At 35.1% G+C, this 23,371-nt stretch overlaps 2 protein-coding genes across 2 annotated transcripts; both read right to left on the reverse strand.

Annotated features, from left to right (window-relative positions):
• Positions 1-870: 870 nt before the first annotated feature.
• On the reverse strand, positions 871-4,668 carry LOC124450899. The gene is made up of 10 exons (XM_047001553.1): positions 4,315-4,668; positions 4,095-4,204; positions 3,572-3,705; positions 3,363-3,502; positions 2,636-2,795; positions 2,362-2,555; positions 2,127-2,283; positions 1,897-2,015; positions 1,216-1,347; positions 871-1,152 (listed from the first exon to the last, which is right to left on the reverse strand). Exons 6-10 carry the CDS (start codon positions 2,521-2,523, stop codon positions 1,045-1,047), a joined length of 678 nt encoding a protein of 225 aa, XP_046857509.1. The 5' UTR covers positions 2,524-2,555; positions 2,636-2,795; positions 3,363-3,502; positions 3,572-3,705; positions 4,095-4,204; positions 4,315-4,668; the 3' UTR covers positions 871-1,044.
• A 12,370-nt stretch (positions 4,669-17,038) lies between these two features.
• LOC124452062 lies at positions 17,039-18,101 on the reverse strand. Its single transcript, XM_047002656.1, has 2 exons — positions 17,543-18,101; positions 17,039-17,241 (listed from the first exon to the last, which is right to left on the reverse strand). The coding sequence occupies exons 1-2, from the start codon at positions 17,985-17,987 to the stop codon at positions 17,039-17,041; spliced, it is 648 nt and encodes a 215-aa protein (XP_046858612.1). The 5' UTR covers positions 17,988-18,101.
• Positions 18,102-23,371: the final 5,270 nt, after the last annotated feature.

Here is a 23,371-nt window from a genome sequence, read left to right on the forward strand (position 1 = left end):
AGTGCTTGAGTCAAATGAGTGATGAATCCTAGAGGTGTTTGGTTTTCTACTTTATTTAAAATTCATATTTTTGCATACTGTTTTCATGATGGCTTTGCTTCCATATACTTGTGTTTTATTTGAGCTGCGTCTTTGCTTGTTATGGATGTCTGAGACAGTGGCCAGGTATGAATTTTTTGGAGGTGCAACTTTTAAACATTTCAAGACACGATTGACTCTGAAATGAAGCTCTAACAGCACAAGATATGGATTCAAACGTAAAGCAATTAAAATCATTCATCGTAAATATGGAAGTTAAAGTTTAAAGTTGCTTGAGTATCATTCACTATGGCGTTGTGAAATACAATGTTTTTCTATTGGGCAAGAACTTTTCTTTTTGAATTTGTGAAGCCAAGTGTACAAAAATATGAGATTAAATCAGTTGACATTGGATCCGACATGTAAAGAGCAGAATAAGAAGCTTGTGGGGTGTGTGAAATATTTTGTCGTGGATCTGAGGAAGATGATGATTATTCAAACGTGAGTGAAATATAAATTTAAACCAAATTTAGGTTTAAAGTGTCATTACCCAACTAAAAAAATTAAAGCTAACCTTGAAAGATTCATTATTAAAATTATTTCTATAGAAATAAACATCCTGGTTAAAAATAACCAGGATGGGGTTAAATTTTAACCAGGAAAGTATTCCAAATGGGACCGAGGCAATCCTGGTTATTTTAACCAGGAATCGGGGTTAAATTAATTAACCCTTATTCTGGTTAAATTCAACCACGAACTAATGTTGAAATTTTGACACTTGTCCCGGTTAAAATTAACTAGCTGCCATGTTAAATTCCTGGTTGATTCTTAGTGATTTATTGAGAGAGTATATTTATGCTCAAAAAGTATATTTGTTTAAGAAAAAACATTGCGCGGACACAACTTACATTTAGTAAAAACTAAAAACAGAAGATAGACAAGTATCATGTATATTAACAACAGGTACATGCAATAGCTGGAGAAGCTTAGATTTATATCAATATATTTTTAACGTCAATGGTCTGATTACTTTAATGTTGCTCTCATTGCAACAACAGCAGGTGTAGTCTTCTGTTTTCCATGGTCCTCAATGCCATACAAAACCTTTTCTATAAACTCCCACGACGAACAGCTCTGCCAAAGGTAATTAACATCAAGTACGTAAAATAGTTTAAATTAAACATCAATTTCCCTCACAAGATTAGGCGGCTCCAAGCCCTGGCCTCCGATTATAACGAACACTTGCGTTGGGCTGCATTGAATACCAATTGCTAAAACAAACGGCCATCTTGAGGCTGTTTCTAAATATTTAGGTGTGTTTGTACCGACCTAAAAATAATTAAACAGTATACTTGAGACTTTTACATCAAATACATGAGTTTGATTATGCGACTACTTATATGCAGAGCTAATACCGAAATTTTTGAAAATGGTGATGATCTAGCATTTTGTGCAAAACAGTCCATGCATATATTGTCTTTTGTCTTTTTTTAAATAATTGATAGTTGTCACTGTTTCATAGGACTTAGGGAAAACTTTCTCAGGGAAAAAAATGCTCATGTTTTCAAACATTTTGCTGACAACAGCACGAGACAATGCTATAAAGTACCAAAAATCAACAATGCATGGTTTTGTTATATCTTTTTTTGCAATGGCAGCAATCTTGCTTTAAGGCGGGGGGGGGGGGACATATTCATGTACTCATACATCAGTCTAATTTCTTTTCAAAACAATTTCCCTTTCAAAAGAAATCAGGACGGCATGACAGAATATAAGAATATGGTCCCCTTTAATTAACAAAGGATTGACGCCCGTGCTTTTTTGACAAATTCGTATTAGGTACTGTGAATAAGTTATGAAAAGATTTTTGACGGATACCGGTTGGCAATCGATAAAAGCACATAATGCTTCATCAGTTGTACACCTCTTTTTATTCTTTCTTCCAGTAGGAAAAACGCATGGAAGGAGACAAATCGCAGCATTTCTTTTCTCTTCATCTATAAAATAGTTTATAAATAAAAGTCAGTGTTTTAGGACTTTCAATGAAGAAAGTATTTCATGTATCACATATGTTTCATGCATCATGTAACCGTTTTCGCAATTTTTACCGGAATTCAGGTTTCTTGTTGCAATATTCAAATATTTTGTCCATTTTTCTGTTTGTGTATCTGCGTAACAAATTATTTTCTCTTCTGTTTCTGGTGTAAATCGCAGAAAAAGATTATCCGCGACATCTGGATACAATGTTGCAAAGTCTATTTCAACCTGAATAAATTTTTGAAAACATTTGGTTAGCCGTACAAGATGATGCATAACGAAAGAACGTTTAAGAATTTTCCTTACCATGCCAGGGACATTAATAAGACGTGGGTATTCTTTCATAACCTCTCGTATTGTAAGTTGTGGCGTTTTTTCAATCCATTCTGATCGATTTAAGACGGTCTTCTGCATATAACTTTTTAGGGTTGAGAAAGGCTCCCAGTTGTCTTTCATCCACTGCTTCATTCCAGCATGGTCAGATTTATTTAAGACTGGCTCTTTTTAAGAAAAAAAAAGCAAATTTTCTACAAGCACCATCAAATAAACTTCTAATATCTTTTTAATTGACGAATTTAACCTGGTAGAGATCTTGCCAAGTGTTTTAAAGAAGTTGAAGTTGAGGCAAATTCTTGTTCAGTCTGACGGTGTTTTATGCTCTTTCTCCTAACATTTCTAAGCCGTTCTTCCAACCACTCTGTAGCAGAATGAGTTCCCTTTCCTGGCGTGTACCAAGCTTCCTAAAAATTGAAAAAGCGATCACGTACAAGAAAGAAACAAATATTTGTAAAATACATCATTTTATTCCAAATCAAAAGTTAAACGTAATGAGAAACGCGTAGATATCCTTGACCCTCTTCGTCTTTAAGGAAAGGAAGCTGCTCAACCACTGCCTTTTCCATTTGGATTTTGATGTCTGCATGAGGCCTGTATTTTTGAATTATTTCAATTTTAACTTGGATCTTGAACAATTCAGAACTTTTGCGGTAGCGTGCATGTGTACTTATGACGTCATTGGAAATGTAATAAATGTCAAATTTCGGATTTTCAATTTCACATTATGATAATTTCATAGAAACATTTTGCTTACTTCCTCTAAAAATTTTACCTTTTTCTAAAAAGTACAAACATTTACATGTTTCTCTAACACGATGCTTCATTGCTAAAATCTCATTTTACTATTGCGTTAATTTGTACAACTCTTCGATTTTCTATTTTTACGATTTTTTACTGTTATGATGACATCATAGGTAGACTTGCATGTTGCAGTAAAAGTGGTGAATTTAGTCTTTCATATTTTCACAAACCTTTCTCCAAACTGATTAATTATGTAAGCCACTAGTATCTGAACCATCTTGATTCTGCTTTTTCTGCTTAATTTATCCGTATCCAGTTCGCACATCACTTGAGCACCAACTTCGGACTCTTCCAAAATCGATTTGTTATTCTTAAAAAAAAAGAAAAAGATAAAAAAGTGTATTTGATGTTCAATTGCTCTACAAGTGTTAATGCTTACAAAATCATTCCTGGGTTTCTTTCTCGGTTGAAAAGTTTGAGCCCACAGCTCTCAAATATAGACTGACTTGCTGCTACTGAACGCTTTGCCTCGTTTTCTTTTGGCTGACAAGTAAACTCAGGACTTGAAGATGCCTATATTGGATAAAATAAATAGCATCAATAGAAAGTTTATATTGTTCAATTTAATTTAGTGTTTAATGTGAATAATTGAGTTGGCTTGAGTTTAAACCATTTTTGTTAACTCTTCAAATTATGTTACTCAAAGCAATTTGTTGTTTTGAATCTCGTAAAAGGTGGTAAAAACACCTAAAGCCAATAATATCTCATGTTTCTTTGTACGTACAAACTTATCAACACTTTGAAAATCGGTATCGAAAAAACAATATGTGAATGAAACTATAAAAAACTGCTTTTAGATGCTTGTACTCTGTTTGAAATTATGGTTGCTAAGGCGTTGCTAGGTAGGCTTTCGTGTACCGATTCAACTGTCCAAAGTCAGAATTAAGATAGCATTGGTATACCTGAAATTTGATATTTTTCAATAGTTAGATTTGTGGTCCAATAGGAATCCTCATCTCCTTCAAGGTTTCTTCGCTTAAAATGAGAAAGGCCTCCTCGTCAATCATATTTTCTAAAAAAATGCAATTCGAAAAACATCCGTTTCAAGAACAAAAAGCTAAAAAAACAAAAAAATATAGCTAAAGCTAAGTACTAAATAATATAGACACTTCATTTATTTACCTTCAAAAACATCTTTCAAGCAGGAAAGATTCCACTCTTCAAGTTTTTCTTTAACCCAATTGTCCATAATCTTTTTTTGATGCGGCTGAAACTTTGTAGTTGTACTTGTTTCTACAACTGCAAATCGCAATTTGACAATCGATGACATACTTTAATTGTTTCTATATAAATGGAACAAAAGTTATGAGCAATAACGTTAGGAAAACGATAAACTTATCTGTAATTAGCGATTGTATCCTTTTTAGAAGATCCTGTGAGAAATTGTATTATGGATGTGAAGGATTATAATGAATAAATATCCTTCCTAAATTTTTCCGTAGCTTCGCTTGCGACACAGAATAGATACATACAGAAGCGCCACTCAGCGAAAAATCTGTCCCCTACTTGTACCCAGTTGTTAAGTGCGCATCTTTTGCGTCCGCCATTACTCCAGCTAGATAAACTGGCCAGAATGTATATAGATTAATATTATGAAGAGTTGTTTTTCGAAAATTTGACGAATTTAAATTCACTTATGGACAAAATTTTTAATGCCATCGGATAGGATACCAAGCATATGAGGTGAGAAACAGTTTTGTTGTAAAATACGTTCTTCAAATATAATTTTACGGGTTTTATAGTTTCTTGCCTTAAATTGTGTGCGAGATCCATGTTTAGAACGTCTCTTATATTGAACGGCAGTTGCCCTAAGAATTTATAATTTAGGACAAAAGTAATAAATATATTTAGTGTGATTCCATTTCTGTATTTTCTGGTAAAGAGTTTCCTATTAGAATGGTCAACGGATTTGATAGAAGCGATAAAACGACCTACTGTGCGTAAAGAACGTTCTTCAGATGAAGACGTTATTGGTATAAAATTTGGACTAAACTAATTTATTTTATATTTGATTCTTGAATCGGGGCTTTTTATTTGCAATGTAGCTTGTCTGCATAATTGTAATTGAAAGTTTTTATTTGTAATTGTATATTGAGTTCCTGTGGCTATCATGTCTGTCAAATTTGTATTAACTTACAAATAAAGATGTTTTTTGTTGTCTTATTTTTAATAAACAATATATGAAATTACAATTTTTTAAAGAATGAAGTTATTGATAAATTGTTACAATTAAATTAACAAATTTACCATTATGTCAAACATATTGTCAAGCTCCTACAGCTTACCTCTTTGGTTAAACTTCACTTGTGAGTTGTGACCAACAATTATGTGAAAAATGATTAGAATTATGTTTGATTCACCGCATTGATCAACCAGCAGAGAAATTATTGCAACAAAGGGCTCGAAAATTTAATTTTGCTAAAATCCATAAACTTCATTCAGTAAATTAAAATTTTTATTGTAAGTAATCATGTCACAAACAGAACTTATTCTGACAAAAACCAGTTATAGTTACTCTTAATGCCATTATTTAAATCGTAATACTTTACACAGTAAAATGTTTACCAAAAGGTGAAACACAGATACACCAGAAAACTTTTTTAAAACATTTGACAGGGGGAAACTGTGCCAAGCCAACACCAATCCAATTCACAAAAGCATTCAGGAAGCTTTTTTATGTTCTCACATCTCACATCATCAATAAGCATCCATGTCAAATATATAAATAATCTCCTAATTGAATTTAAAAAGGCAGAAATAACAAAGTTAAGTCATGTGGAACATATGGCAGTATATGTTTTACAAATTGCTATTCAAGCACTTTATTGGTGGAGGCCAACATGCTGCTGCTTATGTTCCAACTAGCTCAAAAGTCATTCAAGCTTCACAAGTCACAACTGTGATGAATACAAAATATTTTGGCATCAGATGACTTTCATAGTGGCCATGCAGCATCTCTTCTGATAGTTTAAAACACCTGGGTAGACAATTTTGGTGATTCGAATGTCCTGCCAAACGTTATTTGCAATATATAAACTTAACTGGAGGATAATTTAATTTGTCACTTGTTTCAGCCACGACCGAGATTCCAAATGTTAGAACAAATGTCTTCAAGATTCTCTGCAGAATTCTTATATGATAAAATTAAAACTGACGACAAACCATATACCGAGTACGCATCTCGTCAGATACATATCTGCTTTGTAAATATTCCGAATAAACCCTCATTTATCAAAACGGACGTCGAATTAATGATAAATTGTTGAGAGCTTGATGTGTTAACTGTATCCACACGAAAAAATGGCCAATCTATAGAAATCTTTGGGTTTATTTGCCAAAACCCATCCGTAGAACTATATATTATATTGCGATCTGGCTGAATTTATCTGGCTGGAAACATGGCCGCCGTGTAAAGTTGCCCGGATGCTGTGCGGACACGAACATCAAAGGTTCCGACATCAAGTGGCGCTTCTGTATGTATCTATTCTGTGCTTGCGACAAGACGTACACAACTGGCTAACTTGCGCATGCGTACGCTCTCTCGTACAACTCTGACACGACCATAGCTGATGACGTAGTAGAATTATCGTCAAATACCGAAGGGTGCTCGCTCGTGTCATGTGACTGTTCATTGAGCATTATCGTCGATTATCGTTCGGTTGATTATTGTCGTTCGTGGTATTACTAAATGTGACTTTGTATTTACCTGCTTGTAATTCGAAGCTTCTGGCTTTTCATATTCTTCCAGAGAAGATTTTGGTATTACAGTTATATTCAAGTCTATAATTCTGTGAAATGGTTGGTGATAATCAATGATGTAAACAATGTCATATTTTGATTTGTGGCGACAGTCAGGCAATAATTTTCTCATCAACTGAATTTCGTGGTCCCAATGGCATTCTTTGAATAAGCTATGCTGCTTTTTGTCAGTACAAAGTGTTTGAAGATAATAATTGACGATGTTATAATCAGTTATAATCATGGAAATTTTTTATTATATTAGTTGAAAGTTTATTTATTTCAGAGGGTTGTTTTCCTAAATGATTAGGTTCTAATGCCCTGTGAAGCTAGTTTCAGGCCAAGTACCTCACAGGTCTCGAATACAAGGGTGGCCGAGGATTGATAATAACTAGTAAGATGGAACAAATATTGATAAATGCCTGTTTTACTGTGTTAGTTTCTATTGAAATCAATTGCCATTAGAGATTACATAACAAAAATATATGAATTTTGGCATCAATCAGTTATCAATCCTCCATTGCCCTTACTGTAATCACAGTTTATACTTTATCAAGCATGTAGTGTGACTCTATCATTCAGCTCTTCCTGTGTGACTTGTCTACAAAGATAGTAAATTATTAAAGTTGTTGTGCATTTCAAAACTCATATAAATTGTCATGAATATTTATAGCTTTGAGACAAAGTGTTGTGCTTTTGGAGATTGTACCTAGTATTAAGACAAACACTACTTACCATGAAGACAGTGTATTTTAGAATTGAGATGAAATTATATTTTGTGAAACTATATTAAATATATTATTGTGTTTTATAGTCAAGTGTCTGTCTATTTAACTGTTCTTCTCTTAGCTTCTCAGACCTCTATCAAGACCAGGCTCTTATGGGTAATGTTAGTTTGACGACAATTCTCTTAGGTCTGCCATCACAGTTTATAAAGGCTTAAGCATAGACTCGAAACGATTATTTTCCTCTTGCTGCGTGACAAGTCTCCCAAAATTGTCAATTTTTCAGAGGGTCAATCATTCCAAAATTATTGTTTAGATTTCCATGAGTAAATTTATAACTGTCAGGTACAAAATAAAGTGCTTGAGGAGATTGCCACTGGTATTTGGTGCAATGACTTAAAACACTTACAACAATCATAATTGTTCAGAAATACACTGATTATTTTTAAATATTGTAGCCAACACATGGTTGTTTGCTAACTTTTAAATTTCAACACCAACAAAGCTGTATCGTTGATGAATGCAGCTACTAATGTTATTAACTCTGATGGAAATATACTTGTACTTTAGAATTCTCGTCACTAGTTTTGATTAGTGGCGTAGCCAGCTCGCAAGTTTTGGTCCTGCTATGTAAATTTTAGATCATTAACATTATTCATTTCTTTGGAAATCTTTTGTTTTTACAGTAAGTGACCACAGAAAAATTAACATAGCAGGACTAAATTTGAGGGCTGGCTACGCCACTGGTTTTGATTTAAATCTTTATTAGATTAAAATATGACTTTTTCACTAAAACTTTATTGCCTAAGTTCAAAGTGTCGAGCGGTTCTCGTACTTCTCGATCAGCCATTTTTCTTTCCCCATTTCATGAAAGCTTAACAAAGCAGTTGCTCTCAATCTCAGATGACAGAGTTTTCTTCGTTATTTATCTCAGTTGGCCGTCAAACCCCGGAATTCGCACAGGGTTGTTTCCTTTGCTATGATCAAACGATCAAAAGAAGCGTACGTATTCTCAACTAATTATTTAAGATCAATGGAGTTTGTCCAGACTAGTGCTTCGTTTTTATCACTAGGATGTTGTCATGAGCTGCATGCAATATACTAGTTGTTTTCCCCACTACTTAAACTAATGACAGCATTTAAATAGCGTTTTCCAACGATTGGCATCTTCTCAAATTTTCTAAATATGTATATCGACACCCGAAAAAGTTTTTTTTATTTTTTTGTTTCTGTAAAAGCATTAATGGCGCAAATTATAAACAAAGTTTGACTTTTTCGTCCCGAAAATTAGTGAGCCGCCATTTTGATTTTTCTTAAAGTGGTTATATCACGAATTTTAGCCCCCCTTTTTTATTAGCTTAATTGAAAATTTGGATTATTTGAAGAACCATGACATGTCGCTGGACTTAAACAGATAAATATAAGTTGCTTAATTTTGCCTCCAAAGTCGGGTACTATTTACGAATTTTTTACGACGCCATATTGATACTTGTGACGTAGATAGTTGAACACGTCTGTTTCCGTCAATATAATATTATATTATAGAAGGTGATTTTGTTGTCGTTTTTCTTGTCTTAAAAACAAACAATGACAGTATTTTCAATAAAATATTAAAAAACAAGTTTTCCGGAAAGTATGGCCTCAAATCAGTGCTCAGATAATTCGAATTCGATGTCTGAATGAGCATCTGATTCGAGCTCGGAATCCGTGGGTTATGTCGAGCATTTAAACGACTTCGCATATGAAGATGAACCGCTAGCAGGAGATGGTGATGAAGTGCATACTCCAGATGATCCCGATGGAATTCTCCCTGCGACATTAGAACAACGAAGTGATGGCGTAATTCCACTTGGTGAATGGTAAGTTGTTGTTTTCTCCTGTTTGTAATATACATAAAGTTACTTTATAAACCAGAATGCTCCCACGTTTCAGGTGTAATTGTTAATGCTGTTATACCGATTTGTTAGAAGGCGCATTAGAGTACAGATGCTGTAAGGAAATTGGACCAGCTTTGCAGAAAATGACATTCGATGGCAGCATTGAGAAAATATCATGCATAACACAGCATGCCAAATTTGGGCCTTTAGTTCATGAGGCTGTCCTTGAAAACGTCGGGCCACTATTGAGAGATAGGAATGGACGTGCTTATCGCCGCCAAGCATCACAATCATTAAATATGTAAGATTGTAAATTGTATGAGAAACAATGTTATAATCAACATTGTTTCATCAACAATAATTAGTCAATATTTACTTCAGGTACTTGAGAGCTGTGGTACATACAGATGGTTGATGATGGGTCTATGGGATGGGAGAATACTTGGCCTTTACCTGCTTGTGTTTACCACTTTATTCGGAAAGCATATCCAAGTGATAACACAACAGGTTACATACCATCAGAGGGGCGATGATGGAATAGTCTTTTAACTTGTGCACTGTAGAGACTGTTGACCTTCTTTGGTGAGTTTGGAATGGTCAGGAAATATGCCTAGATGAAAACCAAATAGGAGATACATGGATGCACTATATAAGTTGACATGCAGTTTAATGGTTTGAAACAAGAGTAAACAATAAAAACAAATTGGTGCAACTACTGAGAGGTTAAGCTGAAAGAATTAAATGAAAGAATATCTTTTCTTCAATGTCAGTCTGGGAAAAAGACAAAAGAAAAATATATGGAATTAAATCATAGCATAAATGTAAAATGGAAAATAGCAAGCCGTTCAAATGGCGAATCGTTTGCTTCCCAGTGCATACTTAAACATGCTCAGCTTCATCCCTAGTAGATGGTACTTCCTCATTGAGAGAACATGTTTCCTTCAGCGATGGCTTATGGAGAGTATGTCGAATAATCTACAAAACTTATATCGAATTTACATATGACAAAAGAAAAATTAACATAAACAAGCGTAAACTTACTTGTCTTCGCTTTCGATCGGTTATTTCGTCCTGTAATGGTTCAGGAATCCCAGCCACGCCAATGGTTGGGAAAGCATCTTTCTTCAACCTTCTTTTGAGCTTGACTTACACGCTCAAATTAAGGTCAAAACAAGAATAGGAAGCCTCAAAACCCGGTCTATATTTACGCACAAAATTTACCCATTTTCTATGTCTTTGCGGCTCTGTTTCTTTTTTAGGAAACAGATGCATCGAAATTCCTTCGGTTTTTGAATCATTGGCGCAACTAATTTGATTAGGTCCGCCAGCAACACAGCGTTTTCCTCCGCGTTTCTTATTAAGATTACTAGTAGAATACGCCATGTTGATATATGTGTTCAACTTTCTACGTCACAAGTCATTAGCATACCGATCAAAAAGTTCGCAAAAAAAATGCTGAAAATCGTGACTTTGAACGTCCGTAAAATCACTTTCACGAATCCAATTTCAATAATAATTGCAGATTTAAAATCACTGAAACAAGGTTTTCAATTTAGCTAATAAAAAAGGGGGGCTAAAATTCGTGATATAACCACTTTAATCTGGATCCTGGTAGTACAGTGAACTACACTAAAGTGTTGAACTAAAAATTAACCCGATTTTAATAAAATCTGAGTTAACTTAACATATTTGGGGTTGAAATTCATTCAACCAGGATTTTTTAACCAGGATGTTTTTAGAGTGTACTGTTGTTATTTGGTAATCAGAAATCAAGTCAATAATTAATGTCATATTTTGTCCATACAATCATTGCTGTGGAGTATATGTAAATGAAAAAGCCAAATCCTGCACATAAATACGGAAATACATGTCGTCTTGACGTATTAATGGCTTTCTTCAACCTGTGTTCAGACCTACATACTTTTCTTGTTGCAAGAAGATGGAAAAGAAGCTTCTGTCTATTACTTTTTCTTCACTGGCTCCCTGATGAATTTACTCTCCTGCTGCTAGAGTTATCATTTTAATAACTTTTACTTTTTAGTGTAAAACTTCCGTGAAAACTTTACAGTATTGTGGTGTGTGGCAAAAGTTTGTATGAGTTAGACAGTCCGTGTCAATCGTAGTGTAAACTTTCCGTGGGATGTGTAGTATCAGCGATCCTTTTATATTTCATGATTTTTTAGAGATTTATTATAAGTTCTTCGCTGATTATTGAGAGAGAGATTTACATTCTATTAGCATCTACCGCAGAGATCCCACGCGTTACTACGCATGCGCACATTGGTCATTCTCTACCTTGCTCACCGACATTACAGATGGTGTGTTTGGTTATATTTGAATAATCCATGAAATAATTTGCCATCCTGGTGTGTAGAACGATAAAAAAGTCTTAAAAAACAATACAGGACAAAACACCTACATAACCACTAAGTTTGCGCGGCAAACTCTTTTTCTGTAATTAGATAATCTATTTAACAACAAATGGTACAAGTCAGCGAAACAATTGAGCAAGCTGACGACTTGACTCTCTTGCATAACTAACCTAATCCGATGCTGTCGGGCTTATTAGGAGACGTGAATGTAAACGATGAACCGCAACAGAAACGGTCTCCTCTACAAGGGAAAATGAGCAAATCTGGGGGGGCGGGTATAAACACCCTGCTGAAGCCAACAACAACAATCTCCTAGAAGAAGGAAATGACGGGAGAACTATTTTGGATGACCTTAACAGGAAGGTCGATCAACTTACTGCCTTGATGAATACTTTTGCTCCTGTCGTAAAAGAGCTCAAGCAGGCTTATGATGACGCACGCCAAATGAACCATGGTGTTAATATGTCTGAAGGAGAAACTGACGACGAACACTAAACCAACGGGGCTGCTGCTGTAGTTTTAGATACAGCACCTGCTCTAGCAAACCAGAGCGATGCTTTGGTAGATGAGCTGATTCACAAAGTGACGGAGAATTAACCGACAGACCAACCATTGCCAACTAATATTATTAACGCCCCGAAAACTGTGACCTGTTAAGAGTTACAAAGGTGAACCAAGAAATTTGGGACATTGCTAAAAAATCCACACGTAGCATGTATGTACGTCTACAAAAATTATAAGAAGCCTTAATCAAGGGCCTCATTCCGATTTCCCGAATTGCGGGAACGATTAGTACCTCTCTTGAAACAATCCCTACAACACCTGCACCGACACCAGAGGTTATCTGGGATGGTCTGTCCACAACTGTTGTGCTTCTCGCTTCAGCTAATTATGATCTGAACATGTGCCGCACGGACTTGTTCAAAGTTGACCTTTATGAAAATTACAAGGCAATCTGTAGTAACAAAGAACCTGTTGCTGCAGAACTGTTTGGTGATGATTTAAAGGAACGCCTGAAAACAGTAAAAGAAAGCAAAAAGGCTGCACAGCAACTGACAAGCCAAAAACGGAAACGCAACGATCAACGGTCGACCAGCTCATATAATTCCAATGTGCCTTTTTTATCCCAACGTCGGGGCGGTCATTTGCAAAGCCGACCCCAAAGACGCAAGTACTATCAAAACCAACCCAAGAGGACAGTCGGAACAGGGGGAAAAACACTAAGAAAGCAGTGACTCCTATTCTCGACCATGTAAGTTCTAGTAAACGTGGGTGTAGTACTTCTATCATATCTGGGGAGACAATGATTGTAGTATAGTTGCAGGCGGATACATTAATTTATTGGGAAGTGGAGGGAGCTAACTCATGATCCTTCCGTTTTATCAGCTGTAAACGGATAAAAGATTGATTTTCTTTTAGACTCAATCCAGCTGAAACAACCCCACTCTATAAAAATGTCTCCTTTGGAAGTCCAAAATGTCGATCGTCAAGTTACAAAATTTCTAGAGAAAGGTATCATTGTTGCAAGCATGCATGAACAGGGCGAGTTTATCTCCAATATCTTTCTTAGAGCAAAGAAAGATAGATCTTTTAGAACGATATTAAACCTAAAAGAGCTTAACACATTTGTAACATATCACCACTTTAAAATGGAATCTATCCATACTTGTACTCAGCTCATGCGACATGGGGGCTACATGGCATCCGTTGACCTCAGAGATGCCTTTTACTCAATACCAATGCACATAGAGCATCAAAGAAAGGTAATCTGTACCATTTCACATGCCTTGCTCAAGGATTATCTTCCGCTCCACGTTTATTTACAAAGATACTCAAGCCTGTATGTTCTAAGCTGAGGGAGCTTAGGCACAATTCTATTACGGTTACATTGATGAGTCTTTTTTAATGTGCTACTCCTATTCAGAATGCGAGCAAAACGTACATGACACTCTACAATTGTTTCAGAAGTTAGGAGTTAGGATTCTTACCCCATAAAGATAAATCTGTTACAGAACCCACACAGATTTTACAACATTTGGGTTTATGTTAAATTCAATAGATATGACTATCTCTATCCATAGAGAAACACAACAAATTATGCGAGGTTGCCAGGGGGGTGCTAAAATCTGACTCTCCTATCATACGGGAAGTGGCCAAGTTAATTGGTATGATGGTAGCTTGTTTCCCTGGCGTTGAATATGGCCCACTCAGGGGCGGATCTAAGCCATGGCGAAATTGGCTTGAGCCACGGTCAGAATTCTGCCACTTAAGTCTTTCCAGGGTTGACTTTTTCATGATTAAAAATTTTGCTCAAATATAGCAAAATTCGATCAAAAGCAAGAATTGAATGAATATTGTAATTTTTTGTCAAAAATTTGTGTTAACAGAACAAAAACTTCACATTAAACGTCTTGTTAAAATAGTATTGTCAACCAGTTAAACTCTGAACTGTAAAATCACCGAAAGCGTCTCGAATCTTGCCGAATACGCCATGAATATGCTCGGAATATGTTCGTAAATTCGAACCTGCAATCTCAGAATGAAATGCCACGGTCAGCGTTCAAAAAATTTCGCAATAGTTGCTAAATATAGTAACCTTTAGCCACGGTGCAGCGTTGCAAGCCAATCACAGGGAACGTTTTGGTCATGTGCGCCACGGTGAGCCACGGTGAATGTATTTTGATTGCGCAATAAATACAAGTCATATGCAATAGCTCGATTCTTGTCGACTTGAAAAACGTTACTTCTAGTTCTACTCAGCGACAGGCGCGGATCCAGCTCCTTAGCTGACCGATGCATTGCGAGCGCCGAAGGCGCGAGCCACCCCTAGCGGGGTTTGGGGGCATGCTCCCCCAGAAAATTTTTGAATTTTCACTATCCGAGAAGCATTTTCCAGCGATTTGGGAAAGGTGACAGAAAAATCTTAAGCGTAAATTTTATCGAAAAAATAACATGAGCCGTCTTTTGTAAGATAACAGCATTGATAAAAGCAATGTTCAAAGGTGGTCTTCTTCCAACGGTAAAAAAAGATGAAAAGTTTAATAAAAGCAATGTTCAAAGATGGTCTTCTTCTAACGGCAGCAAAGATGACAACAATTATAAAAGCAATGTTGAAAGATCGTCTTCTTCCAACCACAGCAAAGATGAAATGTTTAAGAAAATCAATGTTTAAACGTGGTCTTCGTCCTCTCAATAACGGCTGAAAACAAGATAACTCTCAAAGAAAATGTAGGTTGTTTATCAGCATTAAGAATTTCTCATGGAGCTCATCGTCAAGCATCTGTTTCTTTATCCTCCAGGATATCAAGAAATTGCATCCTCGTTGGGTTTTGTCTAGCAAAGGTATTAATCACTTCTTCGACATCACACTTAATATCATCATTAATATGCATTTGGGCTAATCCATTTAACCTTTCGTTGATCATTGTGCTACGTAACCAAGTTTTCATTCGACGAAGGGCAAAACGGATCTTTCACACTCACATGTAGTGACTGGCACAACAGCGAGTATCTTAAGCGCTGTAAATATATTTGGAAACGCAAGTTTGTTACAAGTTCGAAGCGTGTCGGCAATTGAATCGTACTTAACTTTCTCAAAGCCCCCTTTCCAATTTGTTTCCCACAATCCTAATTCAGCATGTATTTTCCGAAAGTGTGGCATATCCTCTTTATATGCAACAGCAAACTTCATAAACTCTTCCTTCCAATTAACGTCCTTGCAATTGAGAAAAATACTAGGTATAATATAGAATCCACGATAAATATCGCACACCTCTGAAGAAAACCGAAATTCCATCTGTTCAATCAAGTGATCAAGAAGAGGGATGGTTAGTTTCATGCGGTAGTATTCACGTGCTGTATGTGCAGGATAGTTTTCACGAGTTGTCTGAACATTGCAAAGTCGAGGAATTTTTCATCAACGTTTACTCTGTTTGCTAAATCCACTGCTTCTTCGTAGTATTGGTCATGAATTGTATCAGCCGAGCTGCGTAAAATTTTTAATTGTGACTTCAAAAGATTTATATGTTTAATTGATTCAGCGATATCGATCATCCTTTGCTGCAGTTGGACAGTCAACGACATTGTGTGATGCAGAACATTTGATGTAATCACAAGATTAACAATAAATTCGAAAGATTTTATGGAACGAAGATATCCCTCTGCGTCCCTACTTGAATTATCAAAATCTTTATTCATATTGAGCTTCATGTACTCTAAACTTTGACAAACAGGTACAAATGCTTCCACAAATCCATCAAGTGTACGTATCCGTTCAACCCAACGCGTTGTGGATGGAGCTCCTAGTTTTTTACGACGTAACCCAGACTTTTCCATATTCTGCCTCAAGCACTGCATTCGTAGGGGGGATGGGCTGAAGAAACTGAAGATCTTTGAGCATGCCCCAACATGTTTTTGACAGTTTGCTCACCACATGCTTTAGCAACAACAAGGTTCAATCGATGACTAGCGCAATGGATATACAAAGCTTTTGGATTTTTCTTTAAAATACGACAAGCAACTCCCTTTGATTTGCTTGACATTGCACTGGCACCATCATAGCACTGACCACGACAGTTGGAAAGTAGTAGCCCAACTTCGTTTAAAGTATCTTCGATATTCTTCGCTAGCGCTTCGCCAGTCATTCCTTCACACTCAACAAATTCAATAAATCGTTCATTAATTTCTTGCTTTGAGTCAACATACCTTACAACAATTGGCATCTGCTCGATGGCATCGTAAGGGAAGATTCTGTCTGCCTGCCAGTATAATAGTTTTAATAATAGAGCCTAAAACGTCACGATTGTATTGAATGCGGGCACTTCTAAGATGATCGGCTTGTTCGTCGATGCCAATAGTTTTACCTTTCATCATACGTTGGAACTGCGACAAACGTAACTTGGAGTCACGGTGAATTAGGGAATATTTGTCATGCTGGTAAAATTTTGTTGCCGCACATTGCCAGTTTCTGAAGGGTTCCTTAAATAATTTACTAAGCTTTGAACCATTATGTCCTGTTTGATGACCGAAAAAAACGCAATAATAACAAAAGGCTCCATCAAATAATTTAGAGTAGCACAACCAGGACCAACGATCTAGCCAGCCAGCACAAAATTTTCTTGAAGATTTACCATTCTCAGAAAAGGAAAATTGAAAGAAGGGGAGGCTTCCAGTGATTTGTTATAAGTCTTAGCTTTGTGTCGTCATCTAGGGCCGCCACAGATACAAAATGTCCAATATCCAAGGGATCAACATCTGTCATATCAGTTTTTACAGATTTTGACAAGGGACAAGAAGCATTTGATACTTTTCCATCTTCAAAGTCGCATGAAAGAGGTCCTAAATAAAACATTACTAAGATGTAGGTATACGACTACATTCAAAATAATAAAGCCTGAATGCGTTAACATGCAAGGTCATATATCATAGGTCATTGTTTTGGTGCATTTGAGTGAAAGCTTGTTGCCAATTTGACGATCTCATGTTTAGAAGGAAGGATTTATTCACATGTACAAAAATATCCTCCATCCCACAACGAATACTTTATATTGCATGGTATGCTTTACTTATGTTCTTAGAAAAGCATGCTTACCTATAATTAAAATATATTTGCACATGAACAATCACTAATTTAACCCACGTTTTAAGGAAGTCTTCAAGCAATCATAGCTGCTGCCATCTAAGTCTTCCCTTGGTGAGGATTTTGCAGGTGCTACCAAAGTTGTGTCTATTTGTTGCTCAAGTCCACTTTTATTTTTCTGTAAGACATCAACTTTAAAGTGGTCAGTAATTTTTTTTTTATTATTAACTCTTGAGTTATTAGTTTGATTAAATTCAATTAGTGGTACAAAATGATTGGGTTGAAATTCTATATCTAATTCTGGAAGAGAATAAGCACCAGTAGTTGTCCACATTAAAATTAACTTAGCAGGCTGAACAAGTTGACTTGAAATATGTTGGTGTGCTTGCCGTGGAAGAATTTTACCATTTAGAAATTGTGAATATTTGGTCTCCTGGTCCAACTTTTCGGGATAAACTGAAATTATAGTCATTCCAGTGACAGAAGACAAACCAAATATACACATAAGTGAAGAATAAGTACCATTGCATGCATTATTTAGAGCTTCCTCTTTAACTACTATTACCTTTGTGCTTGGATTTTTCCTATCATAGCCATTGCCTAAAGCCACATCTGATACTGATGCAGAAAAGCAGTATTTTCTGACTTAAAAATGCAACTTATCTTTTAAGTAAGGGTGGTTAGCATAATACTCCTGGTGATTGAATAGCTCAATGCTTGTCAAGTCTCTCAGCAAATGACATAGGTCTTCCTTGCCACAAAGTAATTTTGAGCAGGCTCTGTACAGACAATTACCATCACCTCTAGTTCTAAATATAGCAGAGTTAAGAAAATTCTCATTGTGTGGCTAAAAATTAGAAATCAGAAGAATTCAAAACTTAAATGTCTGACAGGGTTATTTGGAAAAGAAAATGTTAGCTTCTACTGAAGTCATAAGTATATTGGAAGAAGGAATACAGTCATTACATTTTTAATGTAATCCATACAATACATAAACTAAAATGCAACTAAAATCGCACCTACCCCTGCATATTACAGTTTGTATTATATTACATATGAATACAAGTATAAGTGCTGCATAAGTAATATGACATCGTGTATATTTTATGATGATTGTTCGTCGTTATCTACACGACTACACTCTGAGTCTGAAATGAGTACACTATTTACATTTAAAACATGCAAGCATAAAGGTAAATTTACTTACTTTAAAGCTCTTAGTTCTCCACTTTGCCAATGAACTGTCAAGTGCTTAGGTATTAACATTTCACTTGACATATCTCCCATTTTTACCCTTTGAAAAGGGATTCCAAGGAGAGGATTTTGAAATAAAAGTAGCAGCTCTCGTTTCATAGGTTCGACGCACTCCATTAATATCAAATGACTTCTCTTCTCGAAGCAGAGTACACAGATCGTGTTTGATATTCTCGACAGCCATGACTTCGATCGATGATTGCGAGTTATATCAAGTGATCAAATAACAATGCATTCAACTTTGAAGTTCAAAGTTGAATGCATCGGTGCCATGTGCCCACAATCACAAAATTATGGAAAATGCATCGCTCAGCGGCAAAATCTACCGTGACGTGAGGCCCTAAAACAATGGTTTTGCTGATGTCACAGTAGATTTCACGCGGAAAAGGACTCGGGACCGATGCATCGACCGATGCATCGCAAATCTACTGTGACGTAGCGATGCCTCTTCCATCTACCGTGACGTGCTGGCAGAATACTATAATTACTTACTAATTATGTATTCACGACAAAATTTCGCTAAATTTTATCGACTTTTCTTTCGCTATTTGTGTCATGGAATACGACAAAATTATCGGAGAACACAAATGTTATTTCTAGAACAAATTTTAGCTTAAAACTGCGAAATCTATAAGTTAACTAAACAATATATCACTGTCAAATGTGCGTTTTAAATAATTCGAAAATAATATTTGCTATTTATTTCATTAAAATGCAAACTCGCAGATTTTAATATGTAAATATTTTGACCGATGCATTCGCATCGGTTGCATCGGTCTAGATCCGCCCCTGCATATAGTGTTATGTTAGTTAGTCCAATGATTAAGAATAGGCGGGCGATGACAATTAGTAGCCCCTATAGAGATCGATATGGCTGCAGGAAATATATTAAATAATACGAGTAGTTTATTTATAGTATTCTCATTAGGAAAAGTTGGAGCTATTCTTATGGTTATATCTACGTCGAATCCTATTTATTCAGTATTGTGGTTAGTTACTGCTTTTGTTAATGCTGCTGTTATGTTTATATCGTTGGGATTAGACTATATAGACTTAATATTTATAATTATGTATGAGGGGCTATTGCTATTTTATTCCTGTTCGTCATTATGTTAATTCAACAGCCTAATAAATTAGACTCTCAAGATTACTCACATTTTTTACCTGTAGGACTATCTGTTATATTCCTATTTTATAGTTCACTAACCAATATCCCTAAATATATCAGCAATCCTGTTATAGGATCAAGAACTAACATTGGGGCAATTGGAAGTCATCTTTTTCTACTTATTATGAATTAGTAATAATTGCTAGTTTGGTGCTACTAGTCGCTGTGATAGGGGCTAGATTATTAGCTAAACAGGCAAATTCACCTTTTTTATATAATTCCCACGAGGAATCATCAAGTAGTAGGCAAGATCTTTTCCTACAAATCAGCAGAAGCACCTTCAGGTGCTGTCTGGTCAAGTGCTAATGCACGTCTCCGCTTAGGAATATGGAGAGGAACATGGAATTCAAAGGAATACTAATACTATTTATCATTAGTGGGACATTATCAATTGTAGTTTTAGGGGCATCTTATCTATTAATGATATAAACAACCGGACATGGAAAAAGTGTCAGTTTATAGCTTGTAATTAGTATTGGCGCATGAATTATTTAGTGTTATCAATTATCATCTTATTAATCGGAATATTAGGTATTATTCTTAATAGAAGTAATTTAATTATTATGTTAATGTGTGTAGAGCTAGTTTTACTGGCTTCTACTATTTTACTTCTATTTGAATCTCGTGTGCTCTATACGCTTTTTGGTCAAATTTTTGTGATTGTAATTTTAACTGTTGCGGCTGCAGAATCTGCCATTGGTTTAGTTATTATGGTAACTATTATCGTTTACGTGGTAAAATTGCTGTTCGAGCCTTAAATTTATAGAGGTTAACCGTAAATTAAAATGAATCAGATAACTATGCTTTATTTTAACTTAGCAGAGGAGAATTGTTCTAAGTATGGATTATCAGTCATCCAGCTTATTCAATTGGTAAGTTCTATGAACTTTGGCATAAGCCTGACACCCCTAGTAGGCAACAAGCATACTCTCAAGCCGAGTTATTAATTGAGTCCTTCATGCGGAGTAAGCCTTTAGAGGTGATGCCTTTTATTGAACAAGTTCCCTCTTTACTTGATATGAAAATCTTTAGAAGATTTTTACTTCAAATGGGTTTCCAACTTATTCCCTTATTACTCATTTAAGTACTTTATTGAATAAGGGTTGGTGTTATAGTTATTGATGAATTAGTTACTGGTAAATCGGGGCCAAAACAACGTGCAGTATCTCAGGTTTATTCTAGTTGTATCTTAGAGGATTGTTCGGAATAACCATATGCATTATCAATCTATTTTTCTCAGGACGACTTATTGGGTGTTACTTTATTTTCAGCCATGAATGATCATAGTATAATGTTTCCTCTCTTTTGGATGGACAGAGATAAAGTAGTTCGGCTATTATATTATTATCGTATTAGAGAAATAGTAATTTGGGCAAATTCAGATGGTAATTCAGAAATTTTAATAAATAAAATATATAATTGATTAATTGGTTGGAATTTATTTCCCTCTGAACCCAATGTTAAAATGGAAGTTATGGGAGAAGCGCCAATCAATTTCCCATGTTATTTTTCTTTTAGGTACGAAAATGATAATAAGGAGTGGCTTTTGTTACATATATTTTTGGGTATTAACGCAGAGTGGTTTGACAAAAATTATCAAGAATATACTCCTAGTAAGATACTTGAGTATCTTACAAGTAAGATACAAGAAGTACTTGGACAGAACATGCTAATCAGGTAAATATAATTAGCCTTTTAGGAGCATTACAATTTATTAAAGATCGAAATCCCGATCTTATTAAGAACTTACAACTTCCCGAGTGTTACAATTCTGTTTTTAGTCCTTTAAACTTAATATTGTGTAATCAAGCAGAATTTCAATTAGATTTATTGCCTAAGAGGAAAAAACTAGGTGGTCTACTTACTTTAGTTGATTATTGTTCTACTGCAATGGGTAAAAACTACTAAAATTCAGACTTCTTAATCCTATTACAGATTATTCTGAATTAAATTTTCGTTATGAAGATATTGCTACATTTAAACAATTAATTAGCGAGAAAAACTTTGACAATTTCGAGTTAAAACACATTAAAGATTTATCTTCTCTACACCGTCAATGGGCAATATCTGCTTCAAGTGATATTGTCTTACCACCTAAAAAGCTTAGTCAAATTTATCATTCTTATTTATTTGCTAATCAATTAATAAACAAATTAATAAATAATATTCAATTACCCCCTCAATTAAGCCTTAATTAGAATCGTTAATCAAAGCAATAGGTCTAATTTTCCAGGTAGATAATCTTCTAGGCGATTTTAAAGGTGTATTACAACCATCTGATAATTATAAAGAAAACATTATACTATGACCATTCATGGCTGAAAATAAAGTAACACCCAATAAGTCGTCCTGAGAAAAATAGATTGATATGGTTATTCCGAACAATACTCTAAGATACAACTAGAATAGACCTGAAATCCTGCACGTTGTTTTTGGCCCCGAATTACCAGTAACTAATTCATCAATAACTATAACACCAAGCTTCTTTCACAACAACAAACATTAAGGGCCCAACTCACAAAGTGGGCCGAGCAGACTTCAAACATTGTGTTTCAAGATACAATTTCAAATAAAGTTGATTATTTTAATAGAGAGGGTTATGCTTTCTCTATTTTATCTAAAAATCTAACTAAGTTAGAACATTACATGATTAGTGCCTCCATATCTGATAATTCAATTATTGTGTTGGGTAAAAGAAAAAGCTACCTTATAGTTACTAGCCCCACCATTCAGAAAGTGTCAATCGAAGTAAATTTATTAGAAGAGCAGATTAATATTTATGTAAAACAGACTTATAAACAAGAACTTAAAAGATTATATTTTATTTATTTTGAGTTAATTTTGCCTTTAGAAAATATGATTTCTAGAATAGATATTGCATCGATATTGAATAGATAAAGCGAAGCTATCGCGGCTATTAAATTTAATTATACCAAACCTTTAAAGATATTCATAGATATTGAATAGATATTGAATAGATAAAGCGGAGCTATCGCGGCTATTAAATTTAATTATACCAAACCTTTTTTGACACCAACAAAATCCCAACAATCCAAGGGTTTAATTAAAGCAATTAATTTACGACATCCATTAGTAGAACAGTTAAACACTCAAGGAGAATGTGTGGCTCATAATATAAGTCTAGAAGATAAAGGAATGTTAGTATTCTCTGTAAATGGTGCAGATGAATCCACTTTATTTAAAGCAATTGGAGTCAACGTAATATTAGCTGAAACAGGAGGGTATGTAGCTGCAGATTCATTTAAGTTAAGACCTTATCATTATTTAATTACTTGTATTTTAGGGGGAGATGATCTTCATAAAGGCCAAGGTAATTTTGAGGTCGAAATGAGAGATCATTCAACTCTATTAAAGCTAGTTATATATAACAGTTTAATTTTAGGTGATGAAATTTGCCATGGAACAGAAGTTAGTTCAAGACATAATTAATGACAAAAATTTTTATA

Source organism: Xenia sp. Carnegie-2017, unplaced genomic scaffold, assembly GCF_021976095.1.
Source record: "Xenia sp. Carnegie-2017 unplaced genomic scaffold, XeniaSp_v1 HiC_scaffold_24, whole genome shotgun sequence".
Classification (NCBI taxonomy): domain Eukaryota; kingdom Metazoa; phylum Cnidaria; class Anthozoa; order Malacalcyonacea; family Xeniidae; genus Xenia; species Xenia sp. Carnegie-2017.

What these genes read in the sequence shown, in the direction of transcription:
- LOC124450899 (XM_047001553.1), bottom strand. Translation starts at nt 2,523, where the DNA reads ATGAAGCAGTGGATGAAAGACAACTGGGAGCCTTTCTCAACCCTAAAA. An exon ending in AACAAGAAACCTGAATTCCG is followed by an intron (nt 2,016 to 2,126) that starts GTAAAAATTGCG and finishes ACTATTTTATAG; the next exon opens with ATGAAGAGAAAAGAAATGCT. An exon ending in CTTTTATCGATTGCCAACCG is followed by an intron (nt 1,348 to 1,896) that starts GTATCCGTCAAA and finishes AATTATTTTTAG; the next exon opens with GTCGGTACAAACACACCTAA.
- LOC124452062 (XM_047002656.1), bottom strand. Translation starts at nt 17,987, where the DNA reads ATGTGTATATTTGGTTTGTCTTCTGTCACTGGAATGACTATAATTTCA. An exon ending in CTTGAAGACTTCCTTAAAAC is followed by an intron (nt 17,242 to 17,542) that starts GTGGGTTAAATT and finishes TGTTTTATTTAG; the next exon opens with GACCTCTTTCATGCGACTTT.